General features: G+C 44.6%; 1 protein-coding gene across 1 annotated transcript in view; it reads right to left on the bottom strand.

The window, feature by feature from the left end:
- The window catches only part of LOC128712569 (transmembrane protein fend-like), a 58,113-nt gene that overhangs the window by 21,110 nt on the left and 15,710 nt on the right, over positions 1-21,293 (bottom strand). The window contains exon 2 of the mRNA XM_053807462.1: positions 11,419-11,466. Within this exon, the coding sequence (XP_053663437.1) occupies positions 11,419-11,466 (48 nt within the window). The remainder of the gene's footprint in view (positions 1-11,418; positions 11,467-21,293) is intronic.

Genomic DNA, 21,293 nt, shown 5'->3' on the forward strand with positions numbered 1-21,293 from the left:
CCCACCCCCCACTCACCGCTCTCTCACTATTCACCCTTCACCCCAACCCCGATGCTCATCTTTATCATCCGTCTGATCTCGCCATTGCGCCAAGGCAAAGCGATTGTTTGCTTCTATTTTCATTGGGGAGTTGTGTTTTGCTTTTGTTTGCCTTTGCCACCCACCGCTCCCCGGACGCAACGCAATTCAGTACAAGCAATGAAGGACTGCGAGGGGGGGGGAGGTGAGTTTGCTGGGCAGGATAGCCGTCCCCAAGAGTCTCCTCGTTTTGCAAAAATAAAAGCAACAGAAACCCCAGGATATCATCGCCAGTGTCCGTTTGAGAGCTATTTGGGGGCGAAGGGGCGTGGGGGTAGGTTGGATTTTAAGCGAAAGGGGTTTGGGAGAGGGCAAAAACCCGGGACACGTGAAGGCACATCCCGTAAGGATATGGGCCCGCGCGATGAAAGCAGAAAAGCTCGTAAGAAATCCCAAACCCAATCTATTAAATGGCCTCGAATGGGGGTGGCGCGGGGGGTTGAAAGGTGAAACCCAACCGTACTAGCGGAGCGGTAACGAGATTTGTAAGGAAGAAGGTAGAGCAAACCTCCACCCAAAAACAAACACCAAACCGAAACGGCGCACGCACACGCAAACACAACCTCACGAAAGTGTGTGGTTTTGCTAAAGGACGAGAACGAAAACTCCTTCTCGGACTTGTGGTGGGGGATGAAAAACGGGCGGGGCAGGGACTGGGTATGGTTGGGGAAGGAAATCCGAAAGACAAAGCCCTGCAACCGGCCAACGTTCCGATGCGAACAAACCGTGCGGTGCCCAGGTGCGGACGGTTTTACGATAATGGAAGACGATTTATGGAAGACAATTGCTTAAGGATTCGCCGTGGTTTTTCCAGCCGGTTTTTTGTTGTTCTTGTTTTCCTTTTTTTTTCGCTGTTGCTTGTCTTGGGTGTCTCGCTCTCGTTGGGCTCTCCTTTTACGTTGTATCGCGCAACGTGCCACACGTGTAGCCGCACGGATTGTTATATTTTGTTGTCCCCCCCCCGTTTTCCGTTGGCGTTCGGTGTCGAAAGCAGCGGGAAGTGATGGCAGGAAGCTATCGTCACCAGCAATGGGATCCTGAAGTCCTTTCTTTTTTTTTGCCTTTTTTTGGTGCAAGGAAGAGGCTGGTAGAGGGGGCAGAGTCAGGGTTTATGCCTTGTTACATGCCTACCATGATCCTCCCATTCATTTTGTTTGTCTGGTGTTCGAACCACCCCCGTCGCTGGAAGTATGATTGGGGATTAGTCGGGCAAAATATTATTACCATAAAGAGATCCGCTTCGGATGGTTTTTCTTTTACGGTTGTGTGCGTGTGTTTTCCCTTCTGCATTCCTCTCCTTAAGTATGGAGCTTAAGCAAAAAGCTAGAATAAATAAATAAAACCGTTTCGGCCCTCGTGCTGCGATCTAAACTTCAAAAAAAAAAACGACTCCATCCTGGTGAATTTTTCCGAAACAGCCGGGACATTCCCGGGGTGTACCGGAAGCCGGGAAGGATTAGCCTTTTGTTGACACGCTCATTTCTCTTGTTTCCGCTTGTTGGTGCGGTGTGCCGCAAATTGGAACGCGAACGTTAATCTGCTGGCCGACATCCGGCGTCTCGGGCGGGGAAAAAAAGGGTCGGTCATCATCCGGCTTGATGGCGTTTGAACACTCCAACAGCGCAGGTGGAAAATTGAAATTTCGAACACAGACGAATGGTTGAGGCTTGTGTCATTTGGCCGACAAAACATAAATACAAATCAAATGTCAATCGTGCGGCGATGAGCGGTACCGGATAATCCGAGCTAAGGTTGACACCGAGCGATGACAGGTGGTGATAAACATTGCTGTTATTTGATTCTCGGATGGATAAAGCAGGTTTTATTGGGGAACTCCGAGCCATCTTGGATACGGTAGATGTAAGGAGATTGGGTTATTGTAAGAGCTACAAGAGCTCTGAGCACCACAGGTGAAGTGACAGAAAGGTACGATAAGATCGCAAGGTGACGATTAGACCGAATGAGTCTTATATTGGAAATGTCTCCGTGGATGACCCACAATCATAAAACACCTCACCAGATATGAGTTTTCGACCAAAAAAAAGGTAGAAACGGTGGTGAACTCTATTATAGACATTCGAAGTGTCAGAATATCTTCCGGGAACTCTCGTCCACGTTATCGAAAAGACTAGACAGTCTTTTGTTTTATCCCTAGACAGTTAAAGCTGATGAAATGTCTGATGTACGCAATTGGATATTGAGAAGAATTCTTGAAGAAGTATTCTTGGACTTATTAAACATGAAGTGTGTGGTTTTACACACTGAATGACTATATCAACAGAAATAGGAGTTCGATGACTTGTACCAAATAAAAGTTTGGTTAGCTGCAAGAGTACTATAAATGTATGCATGTGCTTCAAAATTCATAGATCTTCACCACGGTCTTCGTTCATTCCACCTACCTTAGTACCTTCCGACAGCCACCCAAAACTCCATCTAGCTGTCATTTGCACACAGTCACCTGCTGGAGGTTAGCTGCACGTGCTATTAATATAACTTTTATTTTACAACCGTTCCAACACAGCACCTATAGCGTGCCAGAGTCTAGTCGCTGCGGTTCCAATTTTCGCAGGTACTCGTGACCGCTCGTTCTCTCCCTCTCAGCGTATGTTCATATTGCAAAAATTATGACTGCAGTAGCACGGCACAACCGTCCATTCGCCACATTCGCACCAGCAATAAATCATGGTTCCCCTTCTTATTCTTCCAAAGCAAAAGGAGGGAAATGGACGGTTAAAATTAGCATTAATAATCGACCTAGGCAAAAGACCCATTTGGAGAAAAGCAGCAAAAATCCCACCAGAAATTGGGTTCTTTGAGCGGGACTGTCGTGATACTGAGAAAGCAGACAACTTCACCATTAACTTGGGCGAAGTGAAGTCGAATTCCAAATTTAATCCCGAATGAATCAAGCGCATCTTCACTACAAATTGACGTTACCTCACTGGGTAAGTTGACACCATTACCTTGTTATTTCATCTGGGCTTTATTTTTCTGTGTGTATCTCGTCTAAAAAAAACCGCCTCCACTGTCATTAGCTACTTAGGCTCTTAATGGCGTATGGCAATATGTGATCTCAAGAGGACACACATGTCCTAGCCGGGCGTAATACGACACTGTTTACAGTGCGGCGTTGTTGCATTCCGGCACGATTGGTGAGGATTCGTTTCCGTTCCCGAAAGCATCGGCATATCCCTAGAGTGCCGTGCTAAAACATGCTCGTCCCCTCGTTGTCGAAGTTTTTTTTTTTTGCTTTCCTCTCCCTCCGCTTCATCGGCTGGTAAAGGGCCTTGAGTGTTAAACATGTAGCTGCATCATTAGTGCCCAAAATTGTTCATTAGACTCTCCGGTCGAGAAAGTTTGAAGGATGCTCGGTACATTAAGTGATGTCCCTGGAACCGTCGCTGGTGGGAGTGGAAAGATCCGAAAACAATAAAGGAAACATCAGTGCCGGTTTGAGCACCGTACCCTACGGGGCAAGATATCTTGACAACTGCCTCAAACATCCGGCCCGCAATAGGTCTCGTAAATATTTACAGCTCTCTTCCGGTTTTTTTTTCTCTCCCCCCCTCGGCACGGAGATCACGTCAATGAGGACGACAGAAGACGACCTACCACCAGCATACATAGCGTACCAGCTGTGTGCAGGAAGATCCCGGACAGAACGGCAATTCCCCCGTTGAGGTCAAACGACACAAATGTGCAGCCGACGCGAGACGGAAGTTGACGGTCTCGGATGCTATTTAGGAACCATTTAGCATAAATTGCAATCGCGCTGCGGGTAAGGCCAAAGCTAGGCAAACCTCAGGGCCCTGCACCAAGATCCTACCCGGCCGGACAATAGAGTTCCGGAAGAGTGTTTCATAAAAATAAAGATCCACCGTTCGGGGTTCTGTGTCCTCTGGAAGCGCATCGCAGAGGAAAGCGAAACAAAACCAATAAAAGATCGTAAATTATCGCCACTTTCCCTTTTCTGCTGGTCCTTCCGTTCGGGGTGCTGTCAGTGCTGGGTGCTGAGCGAGAAAGAGAGAAAAACCCGCGGCACCGAACGCGCTACAAGAAGCGTTAAAGGCAAATGTTTGATTTCCTCACCTTGCGAGGAGGTCGGCCGGAATGGTGTTTCCTTTTTTTTTCTGGCCCTGTTCGTTTGGTTAGGACACCTTTCCGTGCCAGCGGTGACTTCCCGTTTGCCAAGGCCCGGATGGTTTCCCAATAGAACGTGATTTATTGTACCGGATGGCGGAAACGTTTCTTCGGTCTTTGTTCCCATTCGGTGCAGTTTTCCTCACGGTACATTCTTTGCATCGGCGAAACGTTTTTTTTTTTGTTTGGCTTTTGGTGTTCGCTCTATTTCAGCTATCAGGTATTCAGGTGCATGTAGACCTTTTTATTGTACCTCGTGTCATCCAAGTTGGCTGGCGGTGTTTTTTTTTTCAGCGCGCCTAGTTCCATTTCCGGCCACGTTTGGTGCTGTGAGCCAATATATTCTCGCCCAAGGTGACGATTTTTGGCGTAATCTCCTGGGAGGGAGTAAGAAAAGTCTAACCAACTTTTTAAGGTTAAGGAAAGAGTACACACCACATGCAGTCCGGATGTCAATGCACTCTAAAACAGAGGTCTATTTTACATTCTAAATACAACGAAAACATTGAGCGAAGTTGTCACCTGCAGCTGGTCGGTTCCAGGTGTTTCCAGTTATTGGATCTCTATGTAAACTATATTCCAAGTCCACGGATACGCCTCACACAGCCACCGTACGAACGTGTGTCACTCAAAGTCATTTACTGTCCGGTCGGTTACATTGAGATAAATTCTTGCTGAGTGACGTGGAGGAGTGACCCCGGGAATTGTAACCGAGGCAGTAAAGCACACACTTCCAGACCAATTGAAAGACAGACGACACCGGGTGCAACTGTCACGTCGTCCGACGGACAGCGTCTCCATCGTATCGCCCGCCCGGTTAGGATGTAAACAAATAAGATATATTACATTCCATAAACAGCGAACGACTCCACTGGCCGGGGGTTGCAGCAGCAGCAGCAGGGGTGGTCCACAACATGTGGCTGTGGTGTGTACCGTACGGCCGCCAGCTGCGGCGAATGTTATTTCTAGGTTTTCTGTTTGCACGCTGCCTGCCCTGCACACAGTGCGCCCAATTCGGAGGACATCCTCCGATCCGGTCGTGGCGGCGCATGTTGGCGCGTTCCGGGCAACGTGGTGGACGTGGCTAAAACAAGCTGCAAGTGTGCACACCGGCCATTGTAGCAAAGTCGTCGCCAGGTCTCGGCACTACCTGGTCCCAGTGCAATATCTGCTCCACCTTCAATCGGGTCGGACTCCATCCACATACACACTGGCGGAGGTCATGGTAGCAAGCCTCGTTGCTCGTGCTTGAACGGTGGTGCAGCAGTGAATGCTCATTTTATGGATGAAGTTGTTTGTTTTTCTTACGCTATAGATTGCTAAGAGTGTTTTGTATCGCTTTTTGGTGTTGTTGCTTGCTATTCTTTGTCCTCGCATCGGTACCGGTCAGCGCGGGAGATCAACGGGAGGGAAGGAGACATACACACACGCTAAGGCCAACGGTCGGCGACAACGCAACGCAAAAGCATGATGGTCCGCTCCACTCCGGGTACTTCTGATAGCTGTTGCTTCTGGGGCAGCACGGTTAAGAAAATATCCCTCCAGGCGTTGAACTTACCGGCAAAGTGCTTCGCAAAACTGCAAACTCCACCCTCACCTTCTTCTCCCCCATTCCTTTAATTGCGCCTCGCAACTAGCCCCGCTAGACAGGGCCCGGCGTTGCGTAGGTTCGCAGGCATTCGGCGTTCGATACCGAAGCGTCCCAAGTGACGGCACTCGAGAAGTCAAGTGGAAGGCAAAAAAAAAACAACCGAAGAAAAGAATCATATTTCTAACAGCGAACAGGCAGCGTTTGGGCCACTTGTTTTTCACCGCCCATTCAGCGGGGGAAACAACACCCCCTCACAAGTGGTTTGCGAACTGTAATTTAACGTTACCAGTTGAGGCTGGCGCGGCATGATTGGAGTAGAGCAGCAGGAGAGTTAGAAGCCGGCTACCAAACCACTCACTTCTGGTCCGGTGCGGTGGTTGGCGTTTACTTGCCAAAGCCGGATCATTCGCAGGTGACCATTGGTGTTTTTTTTTTTTTTTTTTTGGGGGAGGTTGAGAATGGGCAAAACATCGTAACGAGCACCATTTATGCTAATGTGGTACGGTCCGGCAGGCAGTGAAAGCAAAGCTATTGCTGCCCTTTAATGTCACAATGCTGACAAAACACTTGAAAGGCTCTTAGATCACGTTTGCAAACAATGCGTAAACGGTTAATAAGTAGCTGATACTAGGGGTCTTAGATTTGCCGAGAATTGTGGACTACGGCAGATGGGGTAGGCAACTGATCACGCAAGGTAGAGTACGGTTTTATAGTCAATTCTCTATAGAATTCTATAAAACTCTCCCAAATCTGAGGTGCGACAAAATAAAACTTTCTAAAGAATATTGAGAATTCGGATGGTCTGTGTCTATTCCACGAATTGGAGTTCCCAGATGAATAACTCATCCCATCACTTGCTGGAACTATGGCTTCTGTGCCATAAGACACCACCAGAAGGAAGATTGTTTAATCCCATGAAGACCTTCGTATCCAACGAGAAGATCCAATGTAATTTTGTTTTAATGTTATATCTCTTCTGGAAAAAGACTAGAATGAGGTGGTGTAGAGATTAATAATGAAGGTCAGGAAAAAGTGATCTCACCGTTCACTTCAAATCGATGGAAGCGATGGACAATTTGTGGTGACCTGAAGGAAACTCTGCAAAATAAAAAAAACTCTCCAAGACTTCGTCATCAGGATGTTCTTTCCTTCAGGATTTGTGGTGTTTTTGGACATCATTAGTTAGTGTATCACAAAAAATCTGGCAAAATCTTCCACAATTTAAGATCTTGTTCCAAATCTTTCAGCTACGCTTCGCTGTAAAGTCTCACTAGTGCTTTTATCTCTGCTTAGTGCTTAGTATTTCTCAAAGACAGCAAATCTCAGTAAGACCAACATTTTTGACAGCTCCTTCGTTTTCAATACTTTTTAAGTCTCTCAAAGCTGTAAAGCTTCCTAAACACCACATTCTCTAAGCACATGATGGTTGTACACTAAGGTTTTCTCTAAGGTAGCCTTGTTTTGGTGTTTGTCACTGACAGCTCATGATGGAAACGTTTACAAAGTATGGTTGAAAACTATTGCCATCCATAAATAGTGTACTAACCAAGTATTTTCGTTTTTCAAAGCTGCAAGATTCTCTCTAAGCGATGATTTCTCTAAGCGATTCTGTCAGCTTGCAGGTGAGAGATACTTTACTGCATTTGTTATTGTAATTACAAAACGTATTGAAAAAAAAACTTAAGAACTCAATCTGACATAAGTTGACCAACTTCAACGGTGCAACTGCATAAATTTTTTTCTAGTTAATTACATCAAGCAAATATTGAAAAACATTTAAAAATATATACGAAAAAAGCAGAAAGGTATTCATTTAGTGCCGTACTTTGTTGGCTTGAACAAACGTAACCCATGAAGGTCAAGACAGCCGCCATTGTGTGGTGCCCGATCGGTACCGGAACGTGCATAACGATCAGTTTCAATAATTACCGAAACAGTCCGACAAACTGTGGAAACAACTTGACTCGCACCGTTGTGATTGGTTAAGCGCCCAGCGCTCTTACCTTCGCTGTTTACTTTGGGATGTTGTGGTTGTTTTTTTTTCTGCTTCTTTCACCTTTTTAAGGTTCAAGTTTGAACGTTGGCATGCACGTAGACTCAACATATAAGGGACCAATGTGTGTCCCCATGGGTGAGAGCCGCGTATGACCGACAGGTTAAAATATGTACAAACACCGTCGACGAAACAAAAAAAGGAAAAGAACTGACGTGTAATGGTTGAGTGGCGAGAATGGTAAACAGAAAACAAGCCAGTCCGACAAATATTAGCAACAAAGCTGAGAAAAACAATCACTGAGGAGGCGGAGATGAAGCGAGAGTAGAGAAGACACCCTAAACGAGAACTTAAAAACATACAACTGTGTAAATGCAGATGTTTGTATACAGCAAAAGAAAAGATAAACAAATGTTATAAAAGATAAGTTTCACAGTAAAAGGAAGCGCACATGAAATAGATATTTAACCGTCACATTATTTATGATACTAAAAGTGGTAAAATAAAGGAAGCTGGTACGTGTTAAAAAGCGATTGACAGAAATTAGCAAGAAACACAAATGCAAAAAGGGCGTTAAATAGCAGCGGCGTGTTGGTTTTGCGATCGCCGCCATTTATCGTACGCAAAACCAGACGAAACGATCTCCGGCGGACACGATCATTGTGCAGAGCGGCACCGAACCAGCCACGCACGTACGGGCCAGAACAAACAGTACGGTGCCCCACTTGTACCGTATGGGAGTGCGTGTGAGTGTGTGCGCTAGTGCAAACAGTGGGCTGCCGTTACCGGCCCTGGCTGAAGGGACCGCTGGAAAGGTGGCTTGGAAGCCTTTTTCCCTTCGGCTCCGTTTCCATTAAGATATTACAAGGGGCGCGGCAAGACCGCAGGGGCGAGGTCAACGTGGAAAACAGGGAGTTTGAAGCGGGGTGCGAAAGATGCTTAAGAAGAGATGACACGTTTCGTGGCGCAGGGGGGGGTTGTTCCACGGTCCGTGGGTGGGAGCGACAAGATTCAAATTAAATAATGAAAACCGTAAATACTGTTTGCGCTAGTAATTGATATCTTTGCCTTTGCGCACCTTCTGCTGGTCCCGCCCGCCTGGCGGACCTGTTGAATATGGCGATGGTGCGGTCGATCTCGGATGGACAGTGTTCGATTGTGGGTCTGTTGTTAGGCGGTTTCGAGTGCGTTTCCGGTAACATCAACACGGTAGCTTAACGCTGTTGGTACAGCAGTTTAAAATGATAAATGAAGCTTTTTAAATGATTATTGAGATGTAGAGAATAAATTTATAACTTCGAGATGAGCATGTTAGCGTGTTCTGTTATTTAATTCCTTTTATTAACTTCGAGAGTCAGCAACAATACTATTCCTATAAGTCCTAGTGATCCAATTCTAACCAAAGAGGCTAAAATACTCGTTATAGCGATCTGTTGTATGCGTAGTCTTACACCGCATTCTTTGTTGATATAATGTCTAACGAGGCACTCAGACACTGACCATGTAAAGCAGCGATGGCGCCTCAATTGTCCATGTTGTTAAGCATGCTATAACTGTGGTCTCTGCGATTTTCCGTCGATTTTTTAGCAGTTTTAAAATTCAAGAGCACTAGATGTTGTAGTGTAGCCCATAGGAACATCTCTAAGGGACTCCTGAACTGCGCGTGAACTCGATTAATAAACAAATCCCGAATCTATAAACAAAGCCCGAATTTGTGGGATTCAGTTCGGTCAGCCAAGCCTTTTAAGATTCTTCAAGAGTACATCTTGCTGTTACGTAATATCGTAGTCCGCTTTAAGGTTGTTAAATAGGCCAATTACCAAGGCTTTTATCATCTTGTTGAGTAGCGGTATCAATTACTAATTAGGTAGCTACTGATCAGATCTTAACCATGCTCTAGAACCTGAAGGGTGTGGCAGAGATTGAAGCATCTCCGGACATTCTAGAATTCTCAAGTTTGGTACATCAACAAAAAAAAACAACAAATCGATGAAGGCTCAAGCAATCTTTCAAATGAAACTATCGGAAAAGAAAAGTTTATATTGTTAATTAAACTCATCAGGTTCCAGAAGGCTAGCCAAGATACGAGAAGTAGTGATGGAAATAACAACCTCACTAAGATGAGTTAACTCATAGTGAGTTACTTGAAGGAATTAACCCTCAAACTGACTCTCCTGAAGAATTATGCTTCGGTAAAAATTCCTGAGCATTACAGAAGTGTGTACTTACTTACTTGCTAACTTACTTAGCAACCGCTTCGCGGTCTTGGTCTGCTGCAGGAGTCCTCACGGTCGAGCATGAATGCCATCATTCCATCTCAATTTGGGTCCAGCATGTCTCTCCTCTGTCCATGTGGACGACCTAAACGGACTTTTAATCTGGGTCGTTCGGTGTCATTCTCATGACGTGACCAGCCCACCGTAGCCTGGCGAGTTTAATCCGCTGATCGACAGGGAGTTCGCCGTACAGCTGCTAGAGCTCGTCATTATAGCGGCTCCTTAAGTGTCCTTCCACACATACAGGGCCAGTACTACTGAAGGCCAGTGAGTATTGGAACTAAATATGTTCTTTATAAGCCTATATTTCTTCTGTTCCATATAACAAGTGTATAGAAGTGATTTTCAAAGTGAAGATAAGTTGTTTGTTCGAATAATCCCATCCACGTGAATAGATTTTTTCACACCAGATCTAGTATAGGGCCATGTAAAATCTAATAGGCTAATAATAGGCCATGTGGAGGGTAATTTCTACACAAATAAACAATGATGATCCGAGACCGGAAAAACTGGGAGACTGATTATACGTGAACTCTAAAATACATATTTCATGATATAAGTTAAATTTAATGACCTTGTGTACCAAAACAAGTAAATTGATTTGTTTACGAGCGAATTAGAATATATTTTAGAAACACAATATTCGTAAAGAAAATCAGTTTTTCCCACCAAATAAAAATACCATTTTCAATCAAATATTGTTCAACCGTCCACTTTAACAGTGACTAAAAAAGCGCCCAGAACCATGCTACTGAATAAATTAATTTTTGAATTGTATTTCGTTTTTATCAACACAAACGACCGGGTCGGATGTTACTAGCATAAAACAGAAAATGGTATTTTCCATCCAATATACATTCGTCGGAAAAATAGCATCCCCATTTCGAACGACATAACCCAGATATGGTTGTTTGTATCGAATTTGAGTGTGCACAAAAAAAAAACACAAATCAAAGGCAAACAACCGTTCCATCATAAGCCCACCTGCACATAAGCCGCATTGAACGCCACTCCAATACCCATTTCCTGGCCTCCTTCATCCCTCCCGCTCTCCTACCCCCCCAGCCTGCAGGAGGTTTTGGAATGCTTTTAAGCGGTGATCGGGCAGCGAATGTTTGCGCAGCTCATTCGCACCATCACACCTCTTGGGCGTGTTTTATATACGGTTTTGGGGTGCGTTCTCAATGTTTGTGCTTTCGCTGTGCCGGTTAGCTCATCAACGCCTAGCATTTTATCGAGCGTGGGGATTTGTTGTTGTTGTTGTTGCCCCGTAACCGTTCTTGGTGTTGCTGTTCTGTGGAAAGAGTGGCGAGATGCTGCGCTGGGACGAGACTTACCGTGGAGCAGGCTCGCGTTTGGCTGCACGCCATATCGGGCACGGCATGCTGGAAATAGAGAGAGAGAGAGAGGGAGAAGCCATGGGGTGAGTTGGAAGGGCTGTAGAAAATCAAACCGGAAACCGTGTAATGTAGCGTAAGGTGGCTGTGTTTGCGAGGTGAGAAATGTTAATTTTCGTTTAATGTGCCAATGGTTGTTAGCACACGGTGTAGGGAAGTAAAAAAAAACAGCACACACACATAATCAATGTGCGAAAACGATGGCACGTGGAAAGGATGCTCGCGCTGATCGCTATCTTCACTTTATTCATTTTAATTCAATTTAAGCGAAATAAAAAAAAATCCCTCCGCTTGACTACTGGCTGAATTGTGAAGCATTGAAATGTATAACCTCGAAAGCACACTTTAAAAAATGAAGTACAAAATTACAGCTCGTCGTTCGCTTCTTTGTAATCATCTCAAAGTAACCCGATTTCCCGATGTGCCGCCACTGCGCCGTACGGAACGGTGGAAAAATGTAAATAAAATTGCGGCTTCCTCGCCAGTGTACGATGGAGCGATTTCAATTTACAAAAAAAAAAAATCCCCCCCGCCGAATGTTGCTGCTGTTGATGATGTTTATCTTGCGGGTTTCGTTTGATTCCCTTCCGTTTGCGAAGTGCGTTCGGTGGCGTAACCGGTGGCGAAAACTAATTTACACTTCAGGCATTAGACATTTCTTGCGGAATCGATTTCTTTGAACCGTTGCCGTTGGTGAGAGATTTGAATCGTAATACCGAATTTCGGGGTGTTTTTTTTTTGCTTTTGGTACGAGATAGAAGTGCAAATATTATGTTTTTAAAATGTTTTTAATCCTATTGGACAAAGAATGCTTTTATTATTTTGATAAGTTCAGTTACATATATGAGGGTTTTATAAAAGTATTTTATTATTCTCGTTGAAGAAAATGAATAAGGGAATTCTTATCACAGAAAACAACTAGCAATTGGCTCAAATAGCTTTACAGCAAACTTTAATTTAATACTTTATTATCATGCATTATTTTTATAATTATTTTACATTGCATTATTTCTTTATTGCATATATTTCATTGTGATTTGTTTTATCAACATTTGAACAAATATTAGATATTTATGACATTTTATAAATGAAAAAAATATATTTTAAAACAATTTATTTTGTTTTGGTTCATTTGTTGTTGGTAACATGGAGTTTTGGCTGGATGACTAAGACTTCGCATGATTTGAGCTTGATCTCCTGTTAAACAAATTACTTGAAGTCGCAACTACAAGGTTTGCGAGTTCAAGCTACAAAATTAAAGTCAATTCTGAAGGATTTTCAAGTTGAATTGGATTGATTTGAAGTAAATTTGAAAAATATTCCATAAATAAGCATTGAAAAGAATTGAACTTCCGATTGCCAAAGTTTCAGAACTCCAAGATGCTCACTTACTTTGATTAATGGCTTTTAATAAGCGTACGTAGCTCGAAACCCCTGCATTGTTTAACTTGATTTGTCAGTAATTAAATTATTGGTTGCTTGAGTTGAGAATAACATTAAAAAACAGAATGGGTGAGTTTTGCTGAACAGAATGAATTGCAATTTAAACCAACAAATGATGCTTTTAGGCCTGTTAGAAGCTCATTAAACCCCGCGCGCGACAAGAAAAGTCCAATGTTTGCCGTCAATTAGCAGCCCAACGGTCCCAATCAAGCGTTGGCCATTAATTGAAAGGGGAAAAGTTTTCCATCCTCATCCCAAGATCGGCTTGAAGCGTAGTCCTTACCTCCTCCGCGTCATCTGTCATACGTGTGGGTATGAGGGTGACGAGTTTGGTACGAGCTGGAACCCTTCGCTAATGGAGCTCAGGTGGGTGGAATAGTTGAGGATTTGAAAACTTTACTGGGTCTAAATTTCGTTTCCTGATGAATGTTTCAATATGGCTTCCAAACATTATATTCGTCAGGTAGAAACTCACATTTGATGTGATTTAAAAATCTCGTCCTCCTGAGAAAAGTTTACGTACAGCAGCATTAATGCTACCTTTACCCCGTTCAAGGGTGCATTAGCGTAGCACTTTATTTTAATCGATCTCTCCAAACATCTTCGACGAAGGCTGCCAGCACTAGCATCGTCTCCGCCGAAATACAACAGCTCGCAACACTCACAATCGATAAGCCCCGATGGTGGCGCTTGGGATTATGGTTGCCGTCGACCGGCAGGTGGGCCGCCGGTACGGTGAAAGCTCGCTTCCCAAGGTCCTTGGCCTTACGGGTGCCCTGCCACGACACTGCTAACGAGGGTAATTCTCAAAGGGTGGCTGATGACGGGCGATGATGATGATGATGGTGGCTACATCTTGTGTGTTCCAGAGGGTTTCGGAGCAGCAGCTGCATCTGCTGGAGCGTTTAACTCAAGTGCGCCGGCATGGTTGCCACGGTGTATTGGCGAATGCTCGGGTGGGAAGGGGCAACCGGAAAAATGGTGAAAAATCAGTCGAGAAAACTCGTTTAGCCGATGGCAAAGTTGACTGACCGGGGAGTTAAGGCAAGCTCCCAACTCTCAAAGCAAGAATTTCCGAAATTTCACCCCCTTCCCCCTCCCTCCCGCAACCACCACTCTACCCTCTTTCTATTTGCAATATATTTTTTCTCTTTTGCATCTTAAATCCCAATCTGGCCTTCGGTTTCTTGCTTTTCTCTTTGTGCTTTGTGCTTGGTTTCTTTCGCTCGGGTTCATTTCCATTTTCCACAACGTTTCCACCAATAGCGTTACGGTCTGGGTAGGGAGGAATGACAATCCGTCGAGTGAACGTGGCACTCGCCTGGTGACGTGTCGCGCGGAAGGCTGTGGAGGCATGAGAAGTTGTGAAGTGAACATCCTGCAGGCGGACGAAAATAAATTTTCGTACAAGCTGCCACACCAAGACGCATCGGTTGTTTTCCGTCGATCGCAACCCGCTGGGTTGGTGTAGTTGAGCAAACTTTTCGATTTTTATCCCCCTGGTCTGCTTGTGTCGCTTTCTCTCTATTTTCTTATTTTTACTTCACACAGGGGGGACACGTTACGCAAGGGAATGGAAAAAATGGAGCTTTGCGAGACGGATTATCGATTCGAAGCGTCCCGAAGCGAATGCGAAACAGTCAAATTATCGTCATCGTAAGCATATGAATGGAACCGTTAGTACACCACTCAAGCTGCAAATAATGACTTGACGAAACCGTCCCGCATGCTGATGTTCAACGTAAAATGGAGGCGCCCAGTTCCGTGTAACTTACTAAGTACTAGGCGTCTCCATAAACGCATCATTCACCAGGCGTCTCCACCACGCTTTTATTATTATTATTTCAGATTATTTCAGAAATAGTTAAAATTAGAAAAACAATTGAATAGTAGCATTTTCAATGTACATTCTACAGGACGTGCAGACAAGTATAAAAAAACACAGAAAACACACACTCAATGGAAACTGTTGCACCGTACAGAGCGTAAGAAAGAGCTTACATACGTGCTGCACACTAATCCACCGACACTTAGCAATGCCAGTGAAAAGTGCAGCGGGCACAAACTTGCCGGTGGTGCATTCGTTCACTTTTAAGCCGATACCGCAATCCTTTCGTGGTGAAATGTGTCGTGTCGATAACTCATGCCCCAAAACCGCGGCCACAAGGAACAATAGGACGGTGGAGTGTGTAAAAAAAAGCGCAAGAAAATGCACAAAACGGTAAAATGAAAATCGGCTGCGGGACAGCTAAATGCCGCAGCGTTTAAGCGTTTAGGGAAACAGTTTTGCAAACAAAAAAAAAACAGTAAAGGCGAAACAAATAGACAAAAAGTGCCACTGGCCAAGGGAAGGAATTTTACGATGCCGGTGCGGTCTATGATGCGGAAGGAAGGGCACTCAACTTGATACGATGTGGCAATCGGTTTGCATAGCTTCCGTTGCGAAAAGGGCTATGGATAAATTTAAATTTTGCTTGTTTTTTACTGTAGAAAAAAAAAAGAATGTTCTAGAAAAGCTACACGTATGGACACAAACTTAAAGGAAAGCGTAACACAGAATGGAATACCAAATAGGAAAAACCATGGTGAACGAACCAAGGCGCACCACAAACACTGGTAGTCAATGAAAAAAAGGACTAAAATGGCGAAGAAAAAAGGAAAACAGGTGCGGAAAAATTGTTCATCTTTCTAAAACGGGCTGGTTGTTCTCTTCTTCCACTAAACGACCATGTAAAAGTTACCTCGTTTTGACTCGTACAGTGCTACGGTCTGATGCGTGTACGTGGAAAATCACAATGAGTAGGAGAAAAAATGCAATGCAAGGTACCAAACGTGACGGCAGAAGTGTAACAAACGCTTTCTCGCGTTTACCGGATCGAATGGCTCAGCTGTTCACGTTGTTGAAGGTACAACCATTGGAATTTTCTGGTTAGGAAACGGTAGAAAGGGTTTCTCTCCCCCCCGAAAAAAACGCATACACGCACACCAACCCACTGCTAAGGGATGAATCATCCAATGCACTCTCCTTCTAACGGAGCTACAAACAAAAAAAAAAACAGTGAAAACCGCGGAATGTGTAAACGGTTTTAGCTTTTTTATGCAACGCAGTCCACCATCATCATCATCATCGCCGGTCATTGTTGCCGCCTCGCACGGTAGTAAATCCTGCGAAAGAAAAGCTACCTCGTGCACTGGGCAAAACAGGTTCTGGCCAAATGATCCGTGCTTCTATCCGTCCCATCCACCGGCACAGGGCAGTACAATGCGCGTGCAGCAAAAAAAAAATGGATGATGATTTCCATTCCAGATGTGCAACGAATGGGTGGTCGGTTTTTTTTTTTTGTCTGTATTTGTTTCACCCTTCCCTCCTCCACTCCTACTTTTGCGCCCCCTTTTACCAAACGAACGTGAGCTTATGCAAATGTATCAGCAAGCAAACTGGGATCAATTGGATAGGGCCAAGTGTAAGTTGTGCTCTTGTGCCCATTGTTTACCACGACCTACATAGGTCGGTTTGTGCCAGTGAAAGGAAATGGAAATGTAAGATAAAGCGAAAAAAGAAAACCCCGGGACACATTGAACGGATTGCGACGAACGTGGGGGCGTGGCGGTGGTGATGGTTCTACTGGGTGACGGTGGGATTATAAATTTATTCATTTATATGTTGAACCGTGCAACAATAATAAATTGCTTTAATTTATACCACCGTGTTGTGCTGTGGAGACTTTCATCAAAATGTTCTGTACTTTCGAGAGATTGTGCTTTAGATTTACTATGCAATATTTTTGTTAATCATTTCTATGTGCTGAATTGCTTAATTGGAACATTGGTGGTACATTGAAACCAATTGAGTATTGTAAATGTAATTTATCATTTAACTTGAGTTGAAATTGCCGTCAGATGGCGTTGCAAATGCAATTTTGTTTGAATTGTAAATCCTGTTAAGCAACAAATCCTCAAGAAGGAAGGGATCATTTTGCTTTAGAAGACGAAGAAGCTTCTGGAAGGTCACGAAAGTTTTAAAATGGATAACTAGAATTATGACTCAAGGAAGATCGTACACAAATAGAAAAATAACCCACAAAGTATTTTGGAGTAACTCATCAAGACGTTTGCCATCATTAAAAATAGCAATGGAGAGGATAAAGAAATGTGGGTTCCATTCCAACAGAACCCATGAGACAATGCATACCTTGAGATGACTTGTGCGCCACTGCTTCTACGGCAAAGATGAAAGGGCATTAACATTGCATTGTAACCCATGCAAATGTTAGGCATTGTTTCATATTACTTGGCGGGACTTGGTGGGACCAGGCAAGGTGTGTTGTATTATGAGCTGGTACGAACCAAACGAAAATATTACACGTTCTACAGCGTGATACTGTATGGCAGCTTAGAGAAAGTAATATAAAACAAGTAAACGAAAATTTATAGTAGAGATAAGATAATTTCCACATGAAAAAAGATTTTACGAGCGGTTGTTCACACTAGCGCGTGTTATTTCACCGGTAACACACTTCAACTCGAAGAACTAAACGCTTGAGCTTGCTTATAGTAGCTCATAGTTTAATATTTGGCACAGTTTGTTATTAAATAAACTATTAAAACGGTTATGATTTTCTTAAACAAAAAAATAATTCCTTTACCGAAGAATTACGTAGTTTCATCAATTCGCCTAAGAATTGAGTTTTACCTCCAGACTCGAAAGATGCGTTTGTTTGTTTGTTTCCTGACCAAGTACAAAGTGCAGAATGGAATATTAACCGCATCATCATGTCGACCCGTCTTTGATTGGGTGAGGTGCGCTTCCTTACTTGTTTCATCGCTTCTTCCGGCTTTGATTTTCATCTTACCCCACGTCACCCCACGCATTTCACTGTTTCTGCCGCCCGCCACTCAACCGAATTCCGCTGTTGCACACAGCACGCAAACGGTACCAACTCGGCCATAAATAAATAAAAAAAACCTCCGAAAACCAAAACCAACCGTGCCGAAGGACACGTAGAAGAATTGGTTTGCATCGGTGCGGGCGAAGGACACCCAAGGAAACGGCGAACAACACGGTGCGAAGTGTGACGAAGTAAAGCAGCTTATATTTTATTCATGTTGATGTGTTGCTGAAAAACAGTTTCATTTTCGAGCGGGTCTGCCAGGATGGACGGGGGGAGGAAGGTTCGCGTTACCGAGAATGATGACGTCTGGACAGGTGAGCAGTAGGTGGAAGGGCAGGGGGAAGCAGGGATGTAAAAGAAAATCGCTTTTCGGAAAGTGTCCGACTAACTTGTGCAAGAGGATTGTTTACATCAAAGAACAGTTACATTCGGTGGTAAGGCAATAAAAAAGCGTCTTTCTGGAAATTTTGAAGCACCTGCCAAGAGGGAGTTGACGCCCACGGGTACTTGGAGTGGTACCGCAATGGTGGAGATGGTCCTCGTAGTGGACTTTCCGGTCAAAGAGAAGGATGCGTATTAGAAGGTGCTAAAAAAAGCAAGCATACTTGACGTACCTGTCAGCTTCACACGTGCGAGCCATTAAGATATTGATGGTTTTTTCAAAGTTACTGAAGATCCTTCGAATATTAAAGATGCTTCCAAAGACAGGAAATATATTTCCGTCTTCTAACATTTGTTTGGTTTTGTTATACAAAAAAAAAGAACTTATAAACTCGTTACTTTCTTACAAGTCTTTTCCGAAACTCGCACCACTGTGCTGTCCTCAACAAAACAGGGGAAAATACACTTTCAACACCTTCACCTCCGGTCGCGTCTGGACCATTATTGTTTCGTGTTCCAATTTTATTTGTGCTCGAGTATTGTTTTTTTTTCTTCATTTCTCCCCGTGAAATAACACGTAAAATCTTCTGTCTAACATCTCACGTACCTTCGCGTTCCTTATTCCGCACCAATTTATCATGCACAACGCAGTGCTGCCGTATTCATTTTTCCGCGCATTTCCAAAAGCGAAAGCACACCCCGGACACGGTTTGCACGGAACAAAGCGCCAAACTGGGAGGCAAAAAACATAAGAAACTCCTCCCACCCCTCTTTCCCTTCAGCGGGCAAAGGACTGATAAGAAGTTTCTGCCGACCGTTTCATTGTTCCAACGATGGCCATGAATGCGTATTGGAGCGCATCGGATGAAAATGAGTGCTAAAGTTGGCTGGCCGCATTTCGTTGTTTGTTTCCTTTATCCCCTCCTTGCAACACACACACACATAAAGCCATGCTTTTTCCTGTTGTTGGAGAAGTTTTTTTTTCGAAGGGAAAGCACACAGCAACAGAACAGGAAAAACAACAAAGAACGCATTATTTTCGGGTGGCGAAACGTGCCAAAATTCTTTTAGCCGAACCGTACCCGTTGAAAAACAAGGACGCTAACAGGCGGTTCCTGCTGCGTAAGAATGTATCTCTTGCAATGCCGGACCCGAACCGGCGTTTGGTTCCTGTTGTTAGTGCTGTTTGGTTCGGTACCGAATGGCCGTCGGCCAAACTTACCGCTGGTGCTTCGTCGAGCGGAAAACTCTCCACACCATGGGGCGGAAAAACAGAAAGAGAGGGAGAAAAAAAGACGGATGAATAATCGAAAGTACATCCGTACGTGCACCCCGGTCCAGGTTGCGTACCGTCCTGCGGTTTATTTCGTGCTGGAAATTAGCTACGCTGCCGAAAATGCCTTCGTTGCAGAACCGGTACGCGTGCTGGCTGGGGCCGGGGATGGTGTACCGTGTCAATCAAGGAGTTCGGCACCCGGACACAAACGGAATACGAAATCAGGGTTGAATGTTTGGTGCCGAACGTCAGAAGCCAGACAAACTTGGTGGGTTGTTGGCAGGCGAAAGATGACGGCTCCTTTCCAACTTCTCTCAGCCACGTTCATTCTGCCAGGAAAACTCTTTTTTACTCACAACATTACACTAACTTTTAGCTGCTGACTGGAAATTCTGTTGCTCTCATTCACACTGATTCATTTAGCAGTTAAAAAGAACCTCAAGAATAACTACAGTTTTGTGCAAGCAAAACCAAAAAAAAAAAATCCTCAAATATCGCCTGTTCGAAAGAGGGTGCGTGAAGACTTCCCCATTGCTAAAAGATAGACATGATTAGTGCTAAAGAGATCCGGTCGTAATCACATTCTCCGATGAAATATTCCGACCACATTCGGTCGTTTTTCTTCGGGGGTTAATATGCATATAAATTAGATTATGGATTCCGGGATCGGAAATACCGTAAGAACCCACTCCCTCCCCCTCCCCCTCCCGAAATAATACACGCTAACCTCCACAGTGCAATACCATGACTGGTGCCGTGTCCAGGATTATCGGTGACAGTAACGCACGCACGGAGCAGCAGCGAAAATGCTTTGCAGGAAATGGGTGGCGTCTTAGCACTGGAAGATGTGAGATAAATCTAACGCGATAGTAAGGGCTTCGGAAGCTTACCCCGAAATGTGAAGCAAACACCATGATATGAAGGGTGGTGAAAAAGCGAATTTTGATTCGGAACATCTATCAAACTCGGTTGTGGATGGTTTGCTGAAATTGTGTCTTCCACCTGCAAAAGGCGAGGCAAAGTTTTCCAATGCGAGTGTGAGTTTTCCCCATGTAGTTGGGATTGCGGGGGGGAAGGGGGGGGGGGATGTGCAAAAACTTTCCCTTAAAGCCTCACACATTAGACAACCCGAATCGGTGCTCGTTTTCCACAACAGGCTGGAAGGATTCGGGCCATAAATCTGACCAGAAGCGTGTGTCCTTTTACATCATCTGCTCACACCGTGCTCCCTGCTGTTTCTCGCCCACTTGCAGGAAATTATTCTCGGAAGCTTCGGGTCGGGCTGTTCGAAGCATTCCAATTGTACAGACATTCCAAAAATCCTTCACTGCTATCTTCGATCGGATTGTTGGTTTTATCCACACTACCCACACCGCCCGCATTGTCCTCCATCCCTATGGTTGCGTACAGGAAGGGGTTTGCTAATTAATTAGATTAATTATTCACTTCTGTAAACACAACACCCATGAAATCGGTGTAAAATTTGCTCGATTTACGCCTCACCGATCCCGGAGGGTGGATGGGTGATGCCGGCGAGGACGGCACCAATACAGTGGTGCAGCAGCATTATCAGTGCGCACCCCGCATGTTATGTGTTCGGATTCCGTTGTATCCTTTCACGGCGTGTTGGAAGCCCCCCAAGGGGGAGGGAGTGGCGAACTGGGCATGGGTTGCGGAAGGGTAGGCGAGGTGTAATTTAATTATGTTGCCTATTGTGAACCTTTACCTTCATCTCGTGTTAGCCGTGTGTGCGGATGTACGTGTTGGTGTGTGCCCTTTTCACTGTGCGTTTCCATTATCCTGCCGATCCTTTTGTGGCGCGC

This window comes from Anopheles marshallii, chromosome X, assembly GCF_943734725.1.
Source record: "Anopheles marshallii chromosome X, idAnoMarsDA_429_01, whole genome shotgun sequence".
NCBI classification, from domain to species: domain Eukaryota; kingdom Metazoa; phylum Arthropoda; class Insecta; order Diptera; family Culicidae; genus Anopheles; species Anopheles marshallii.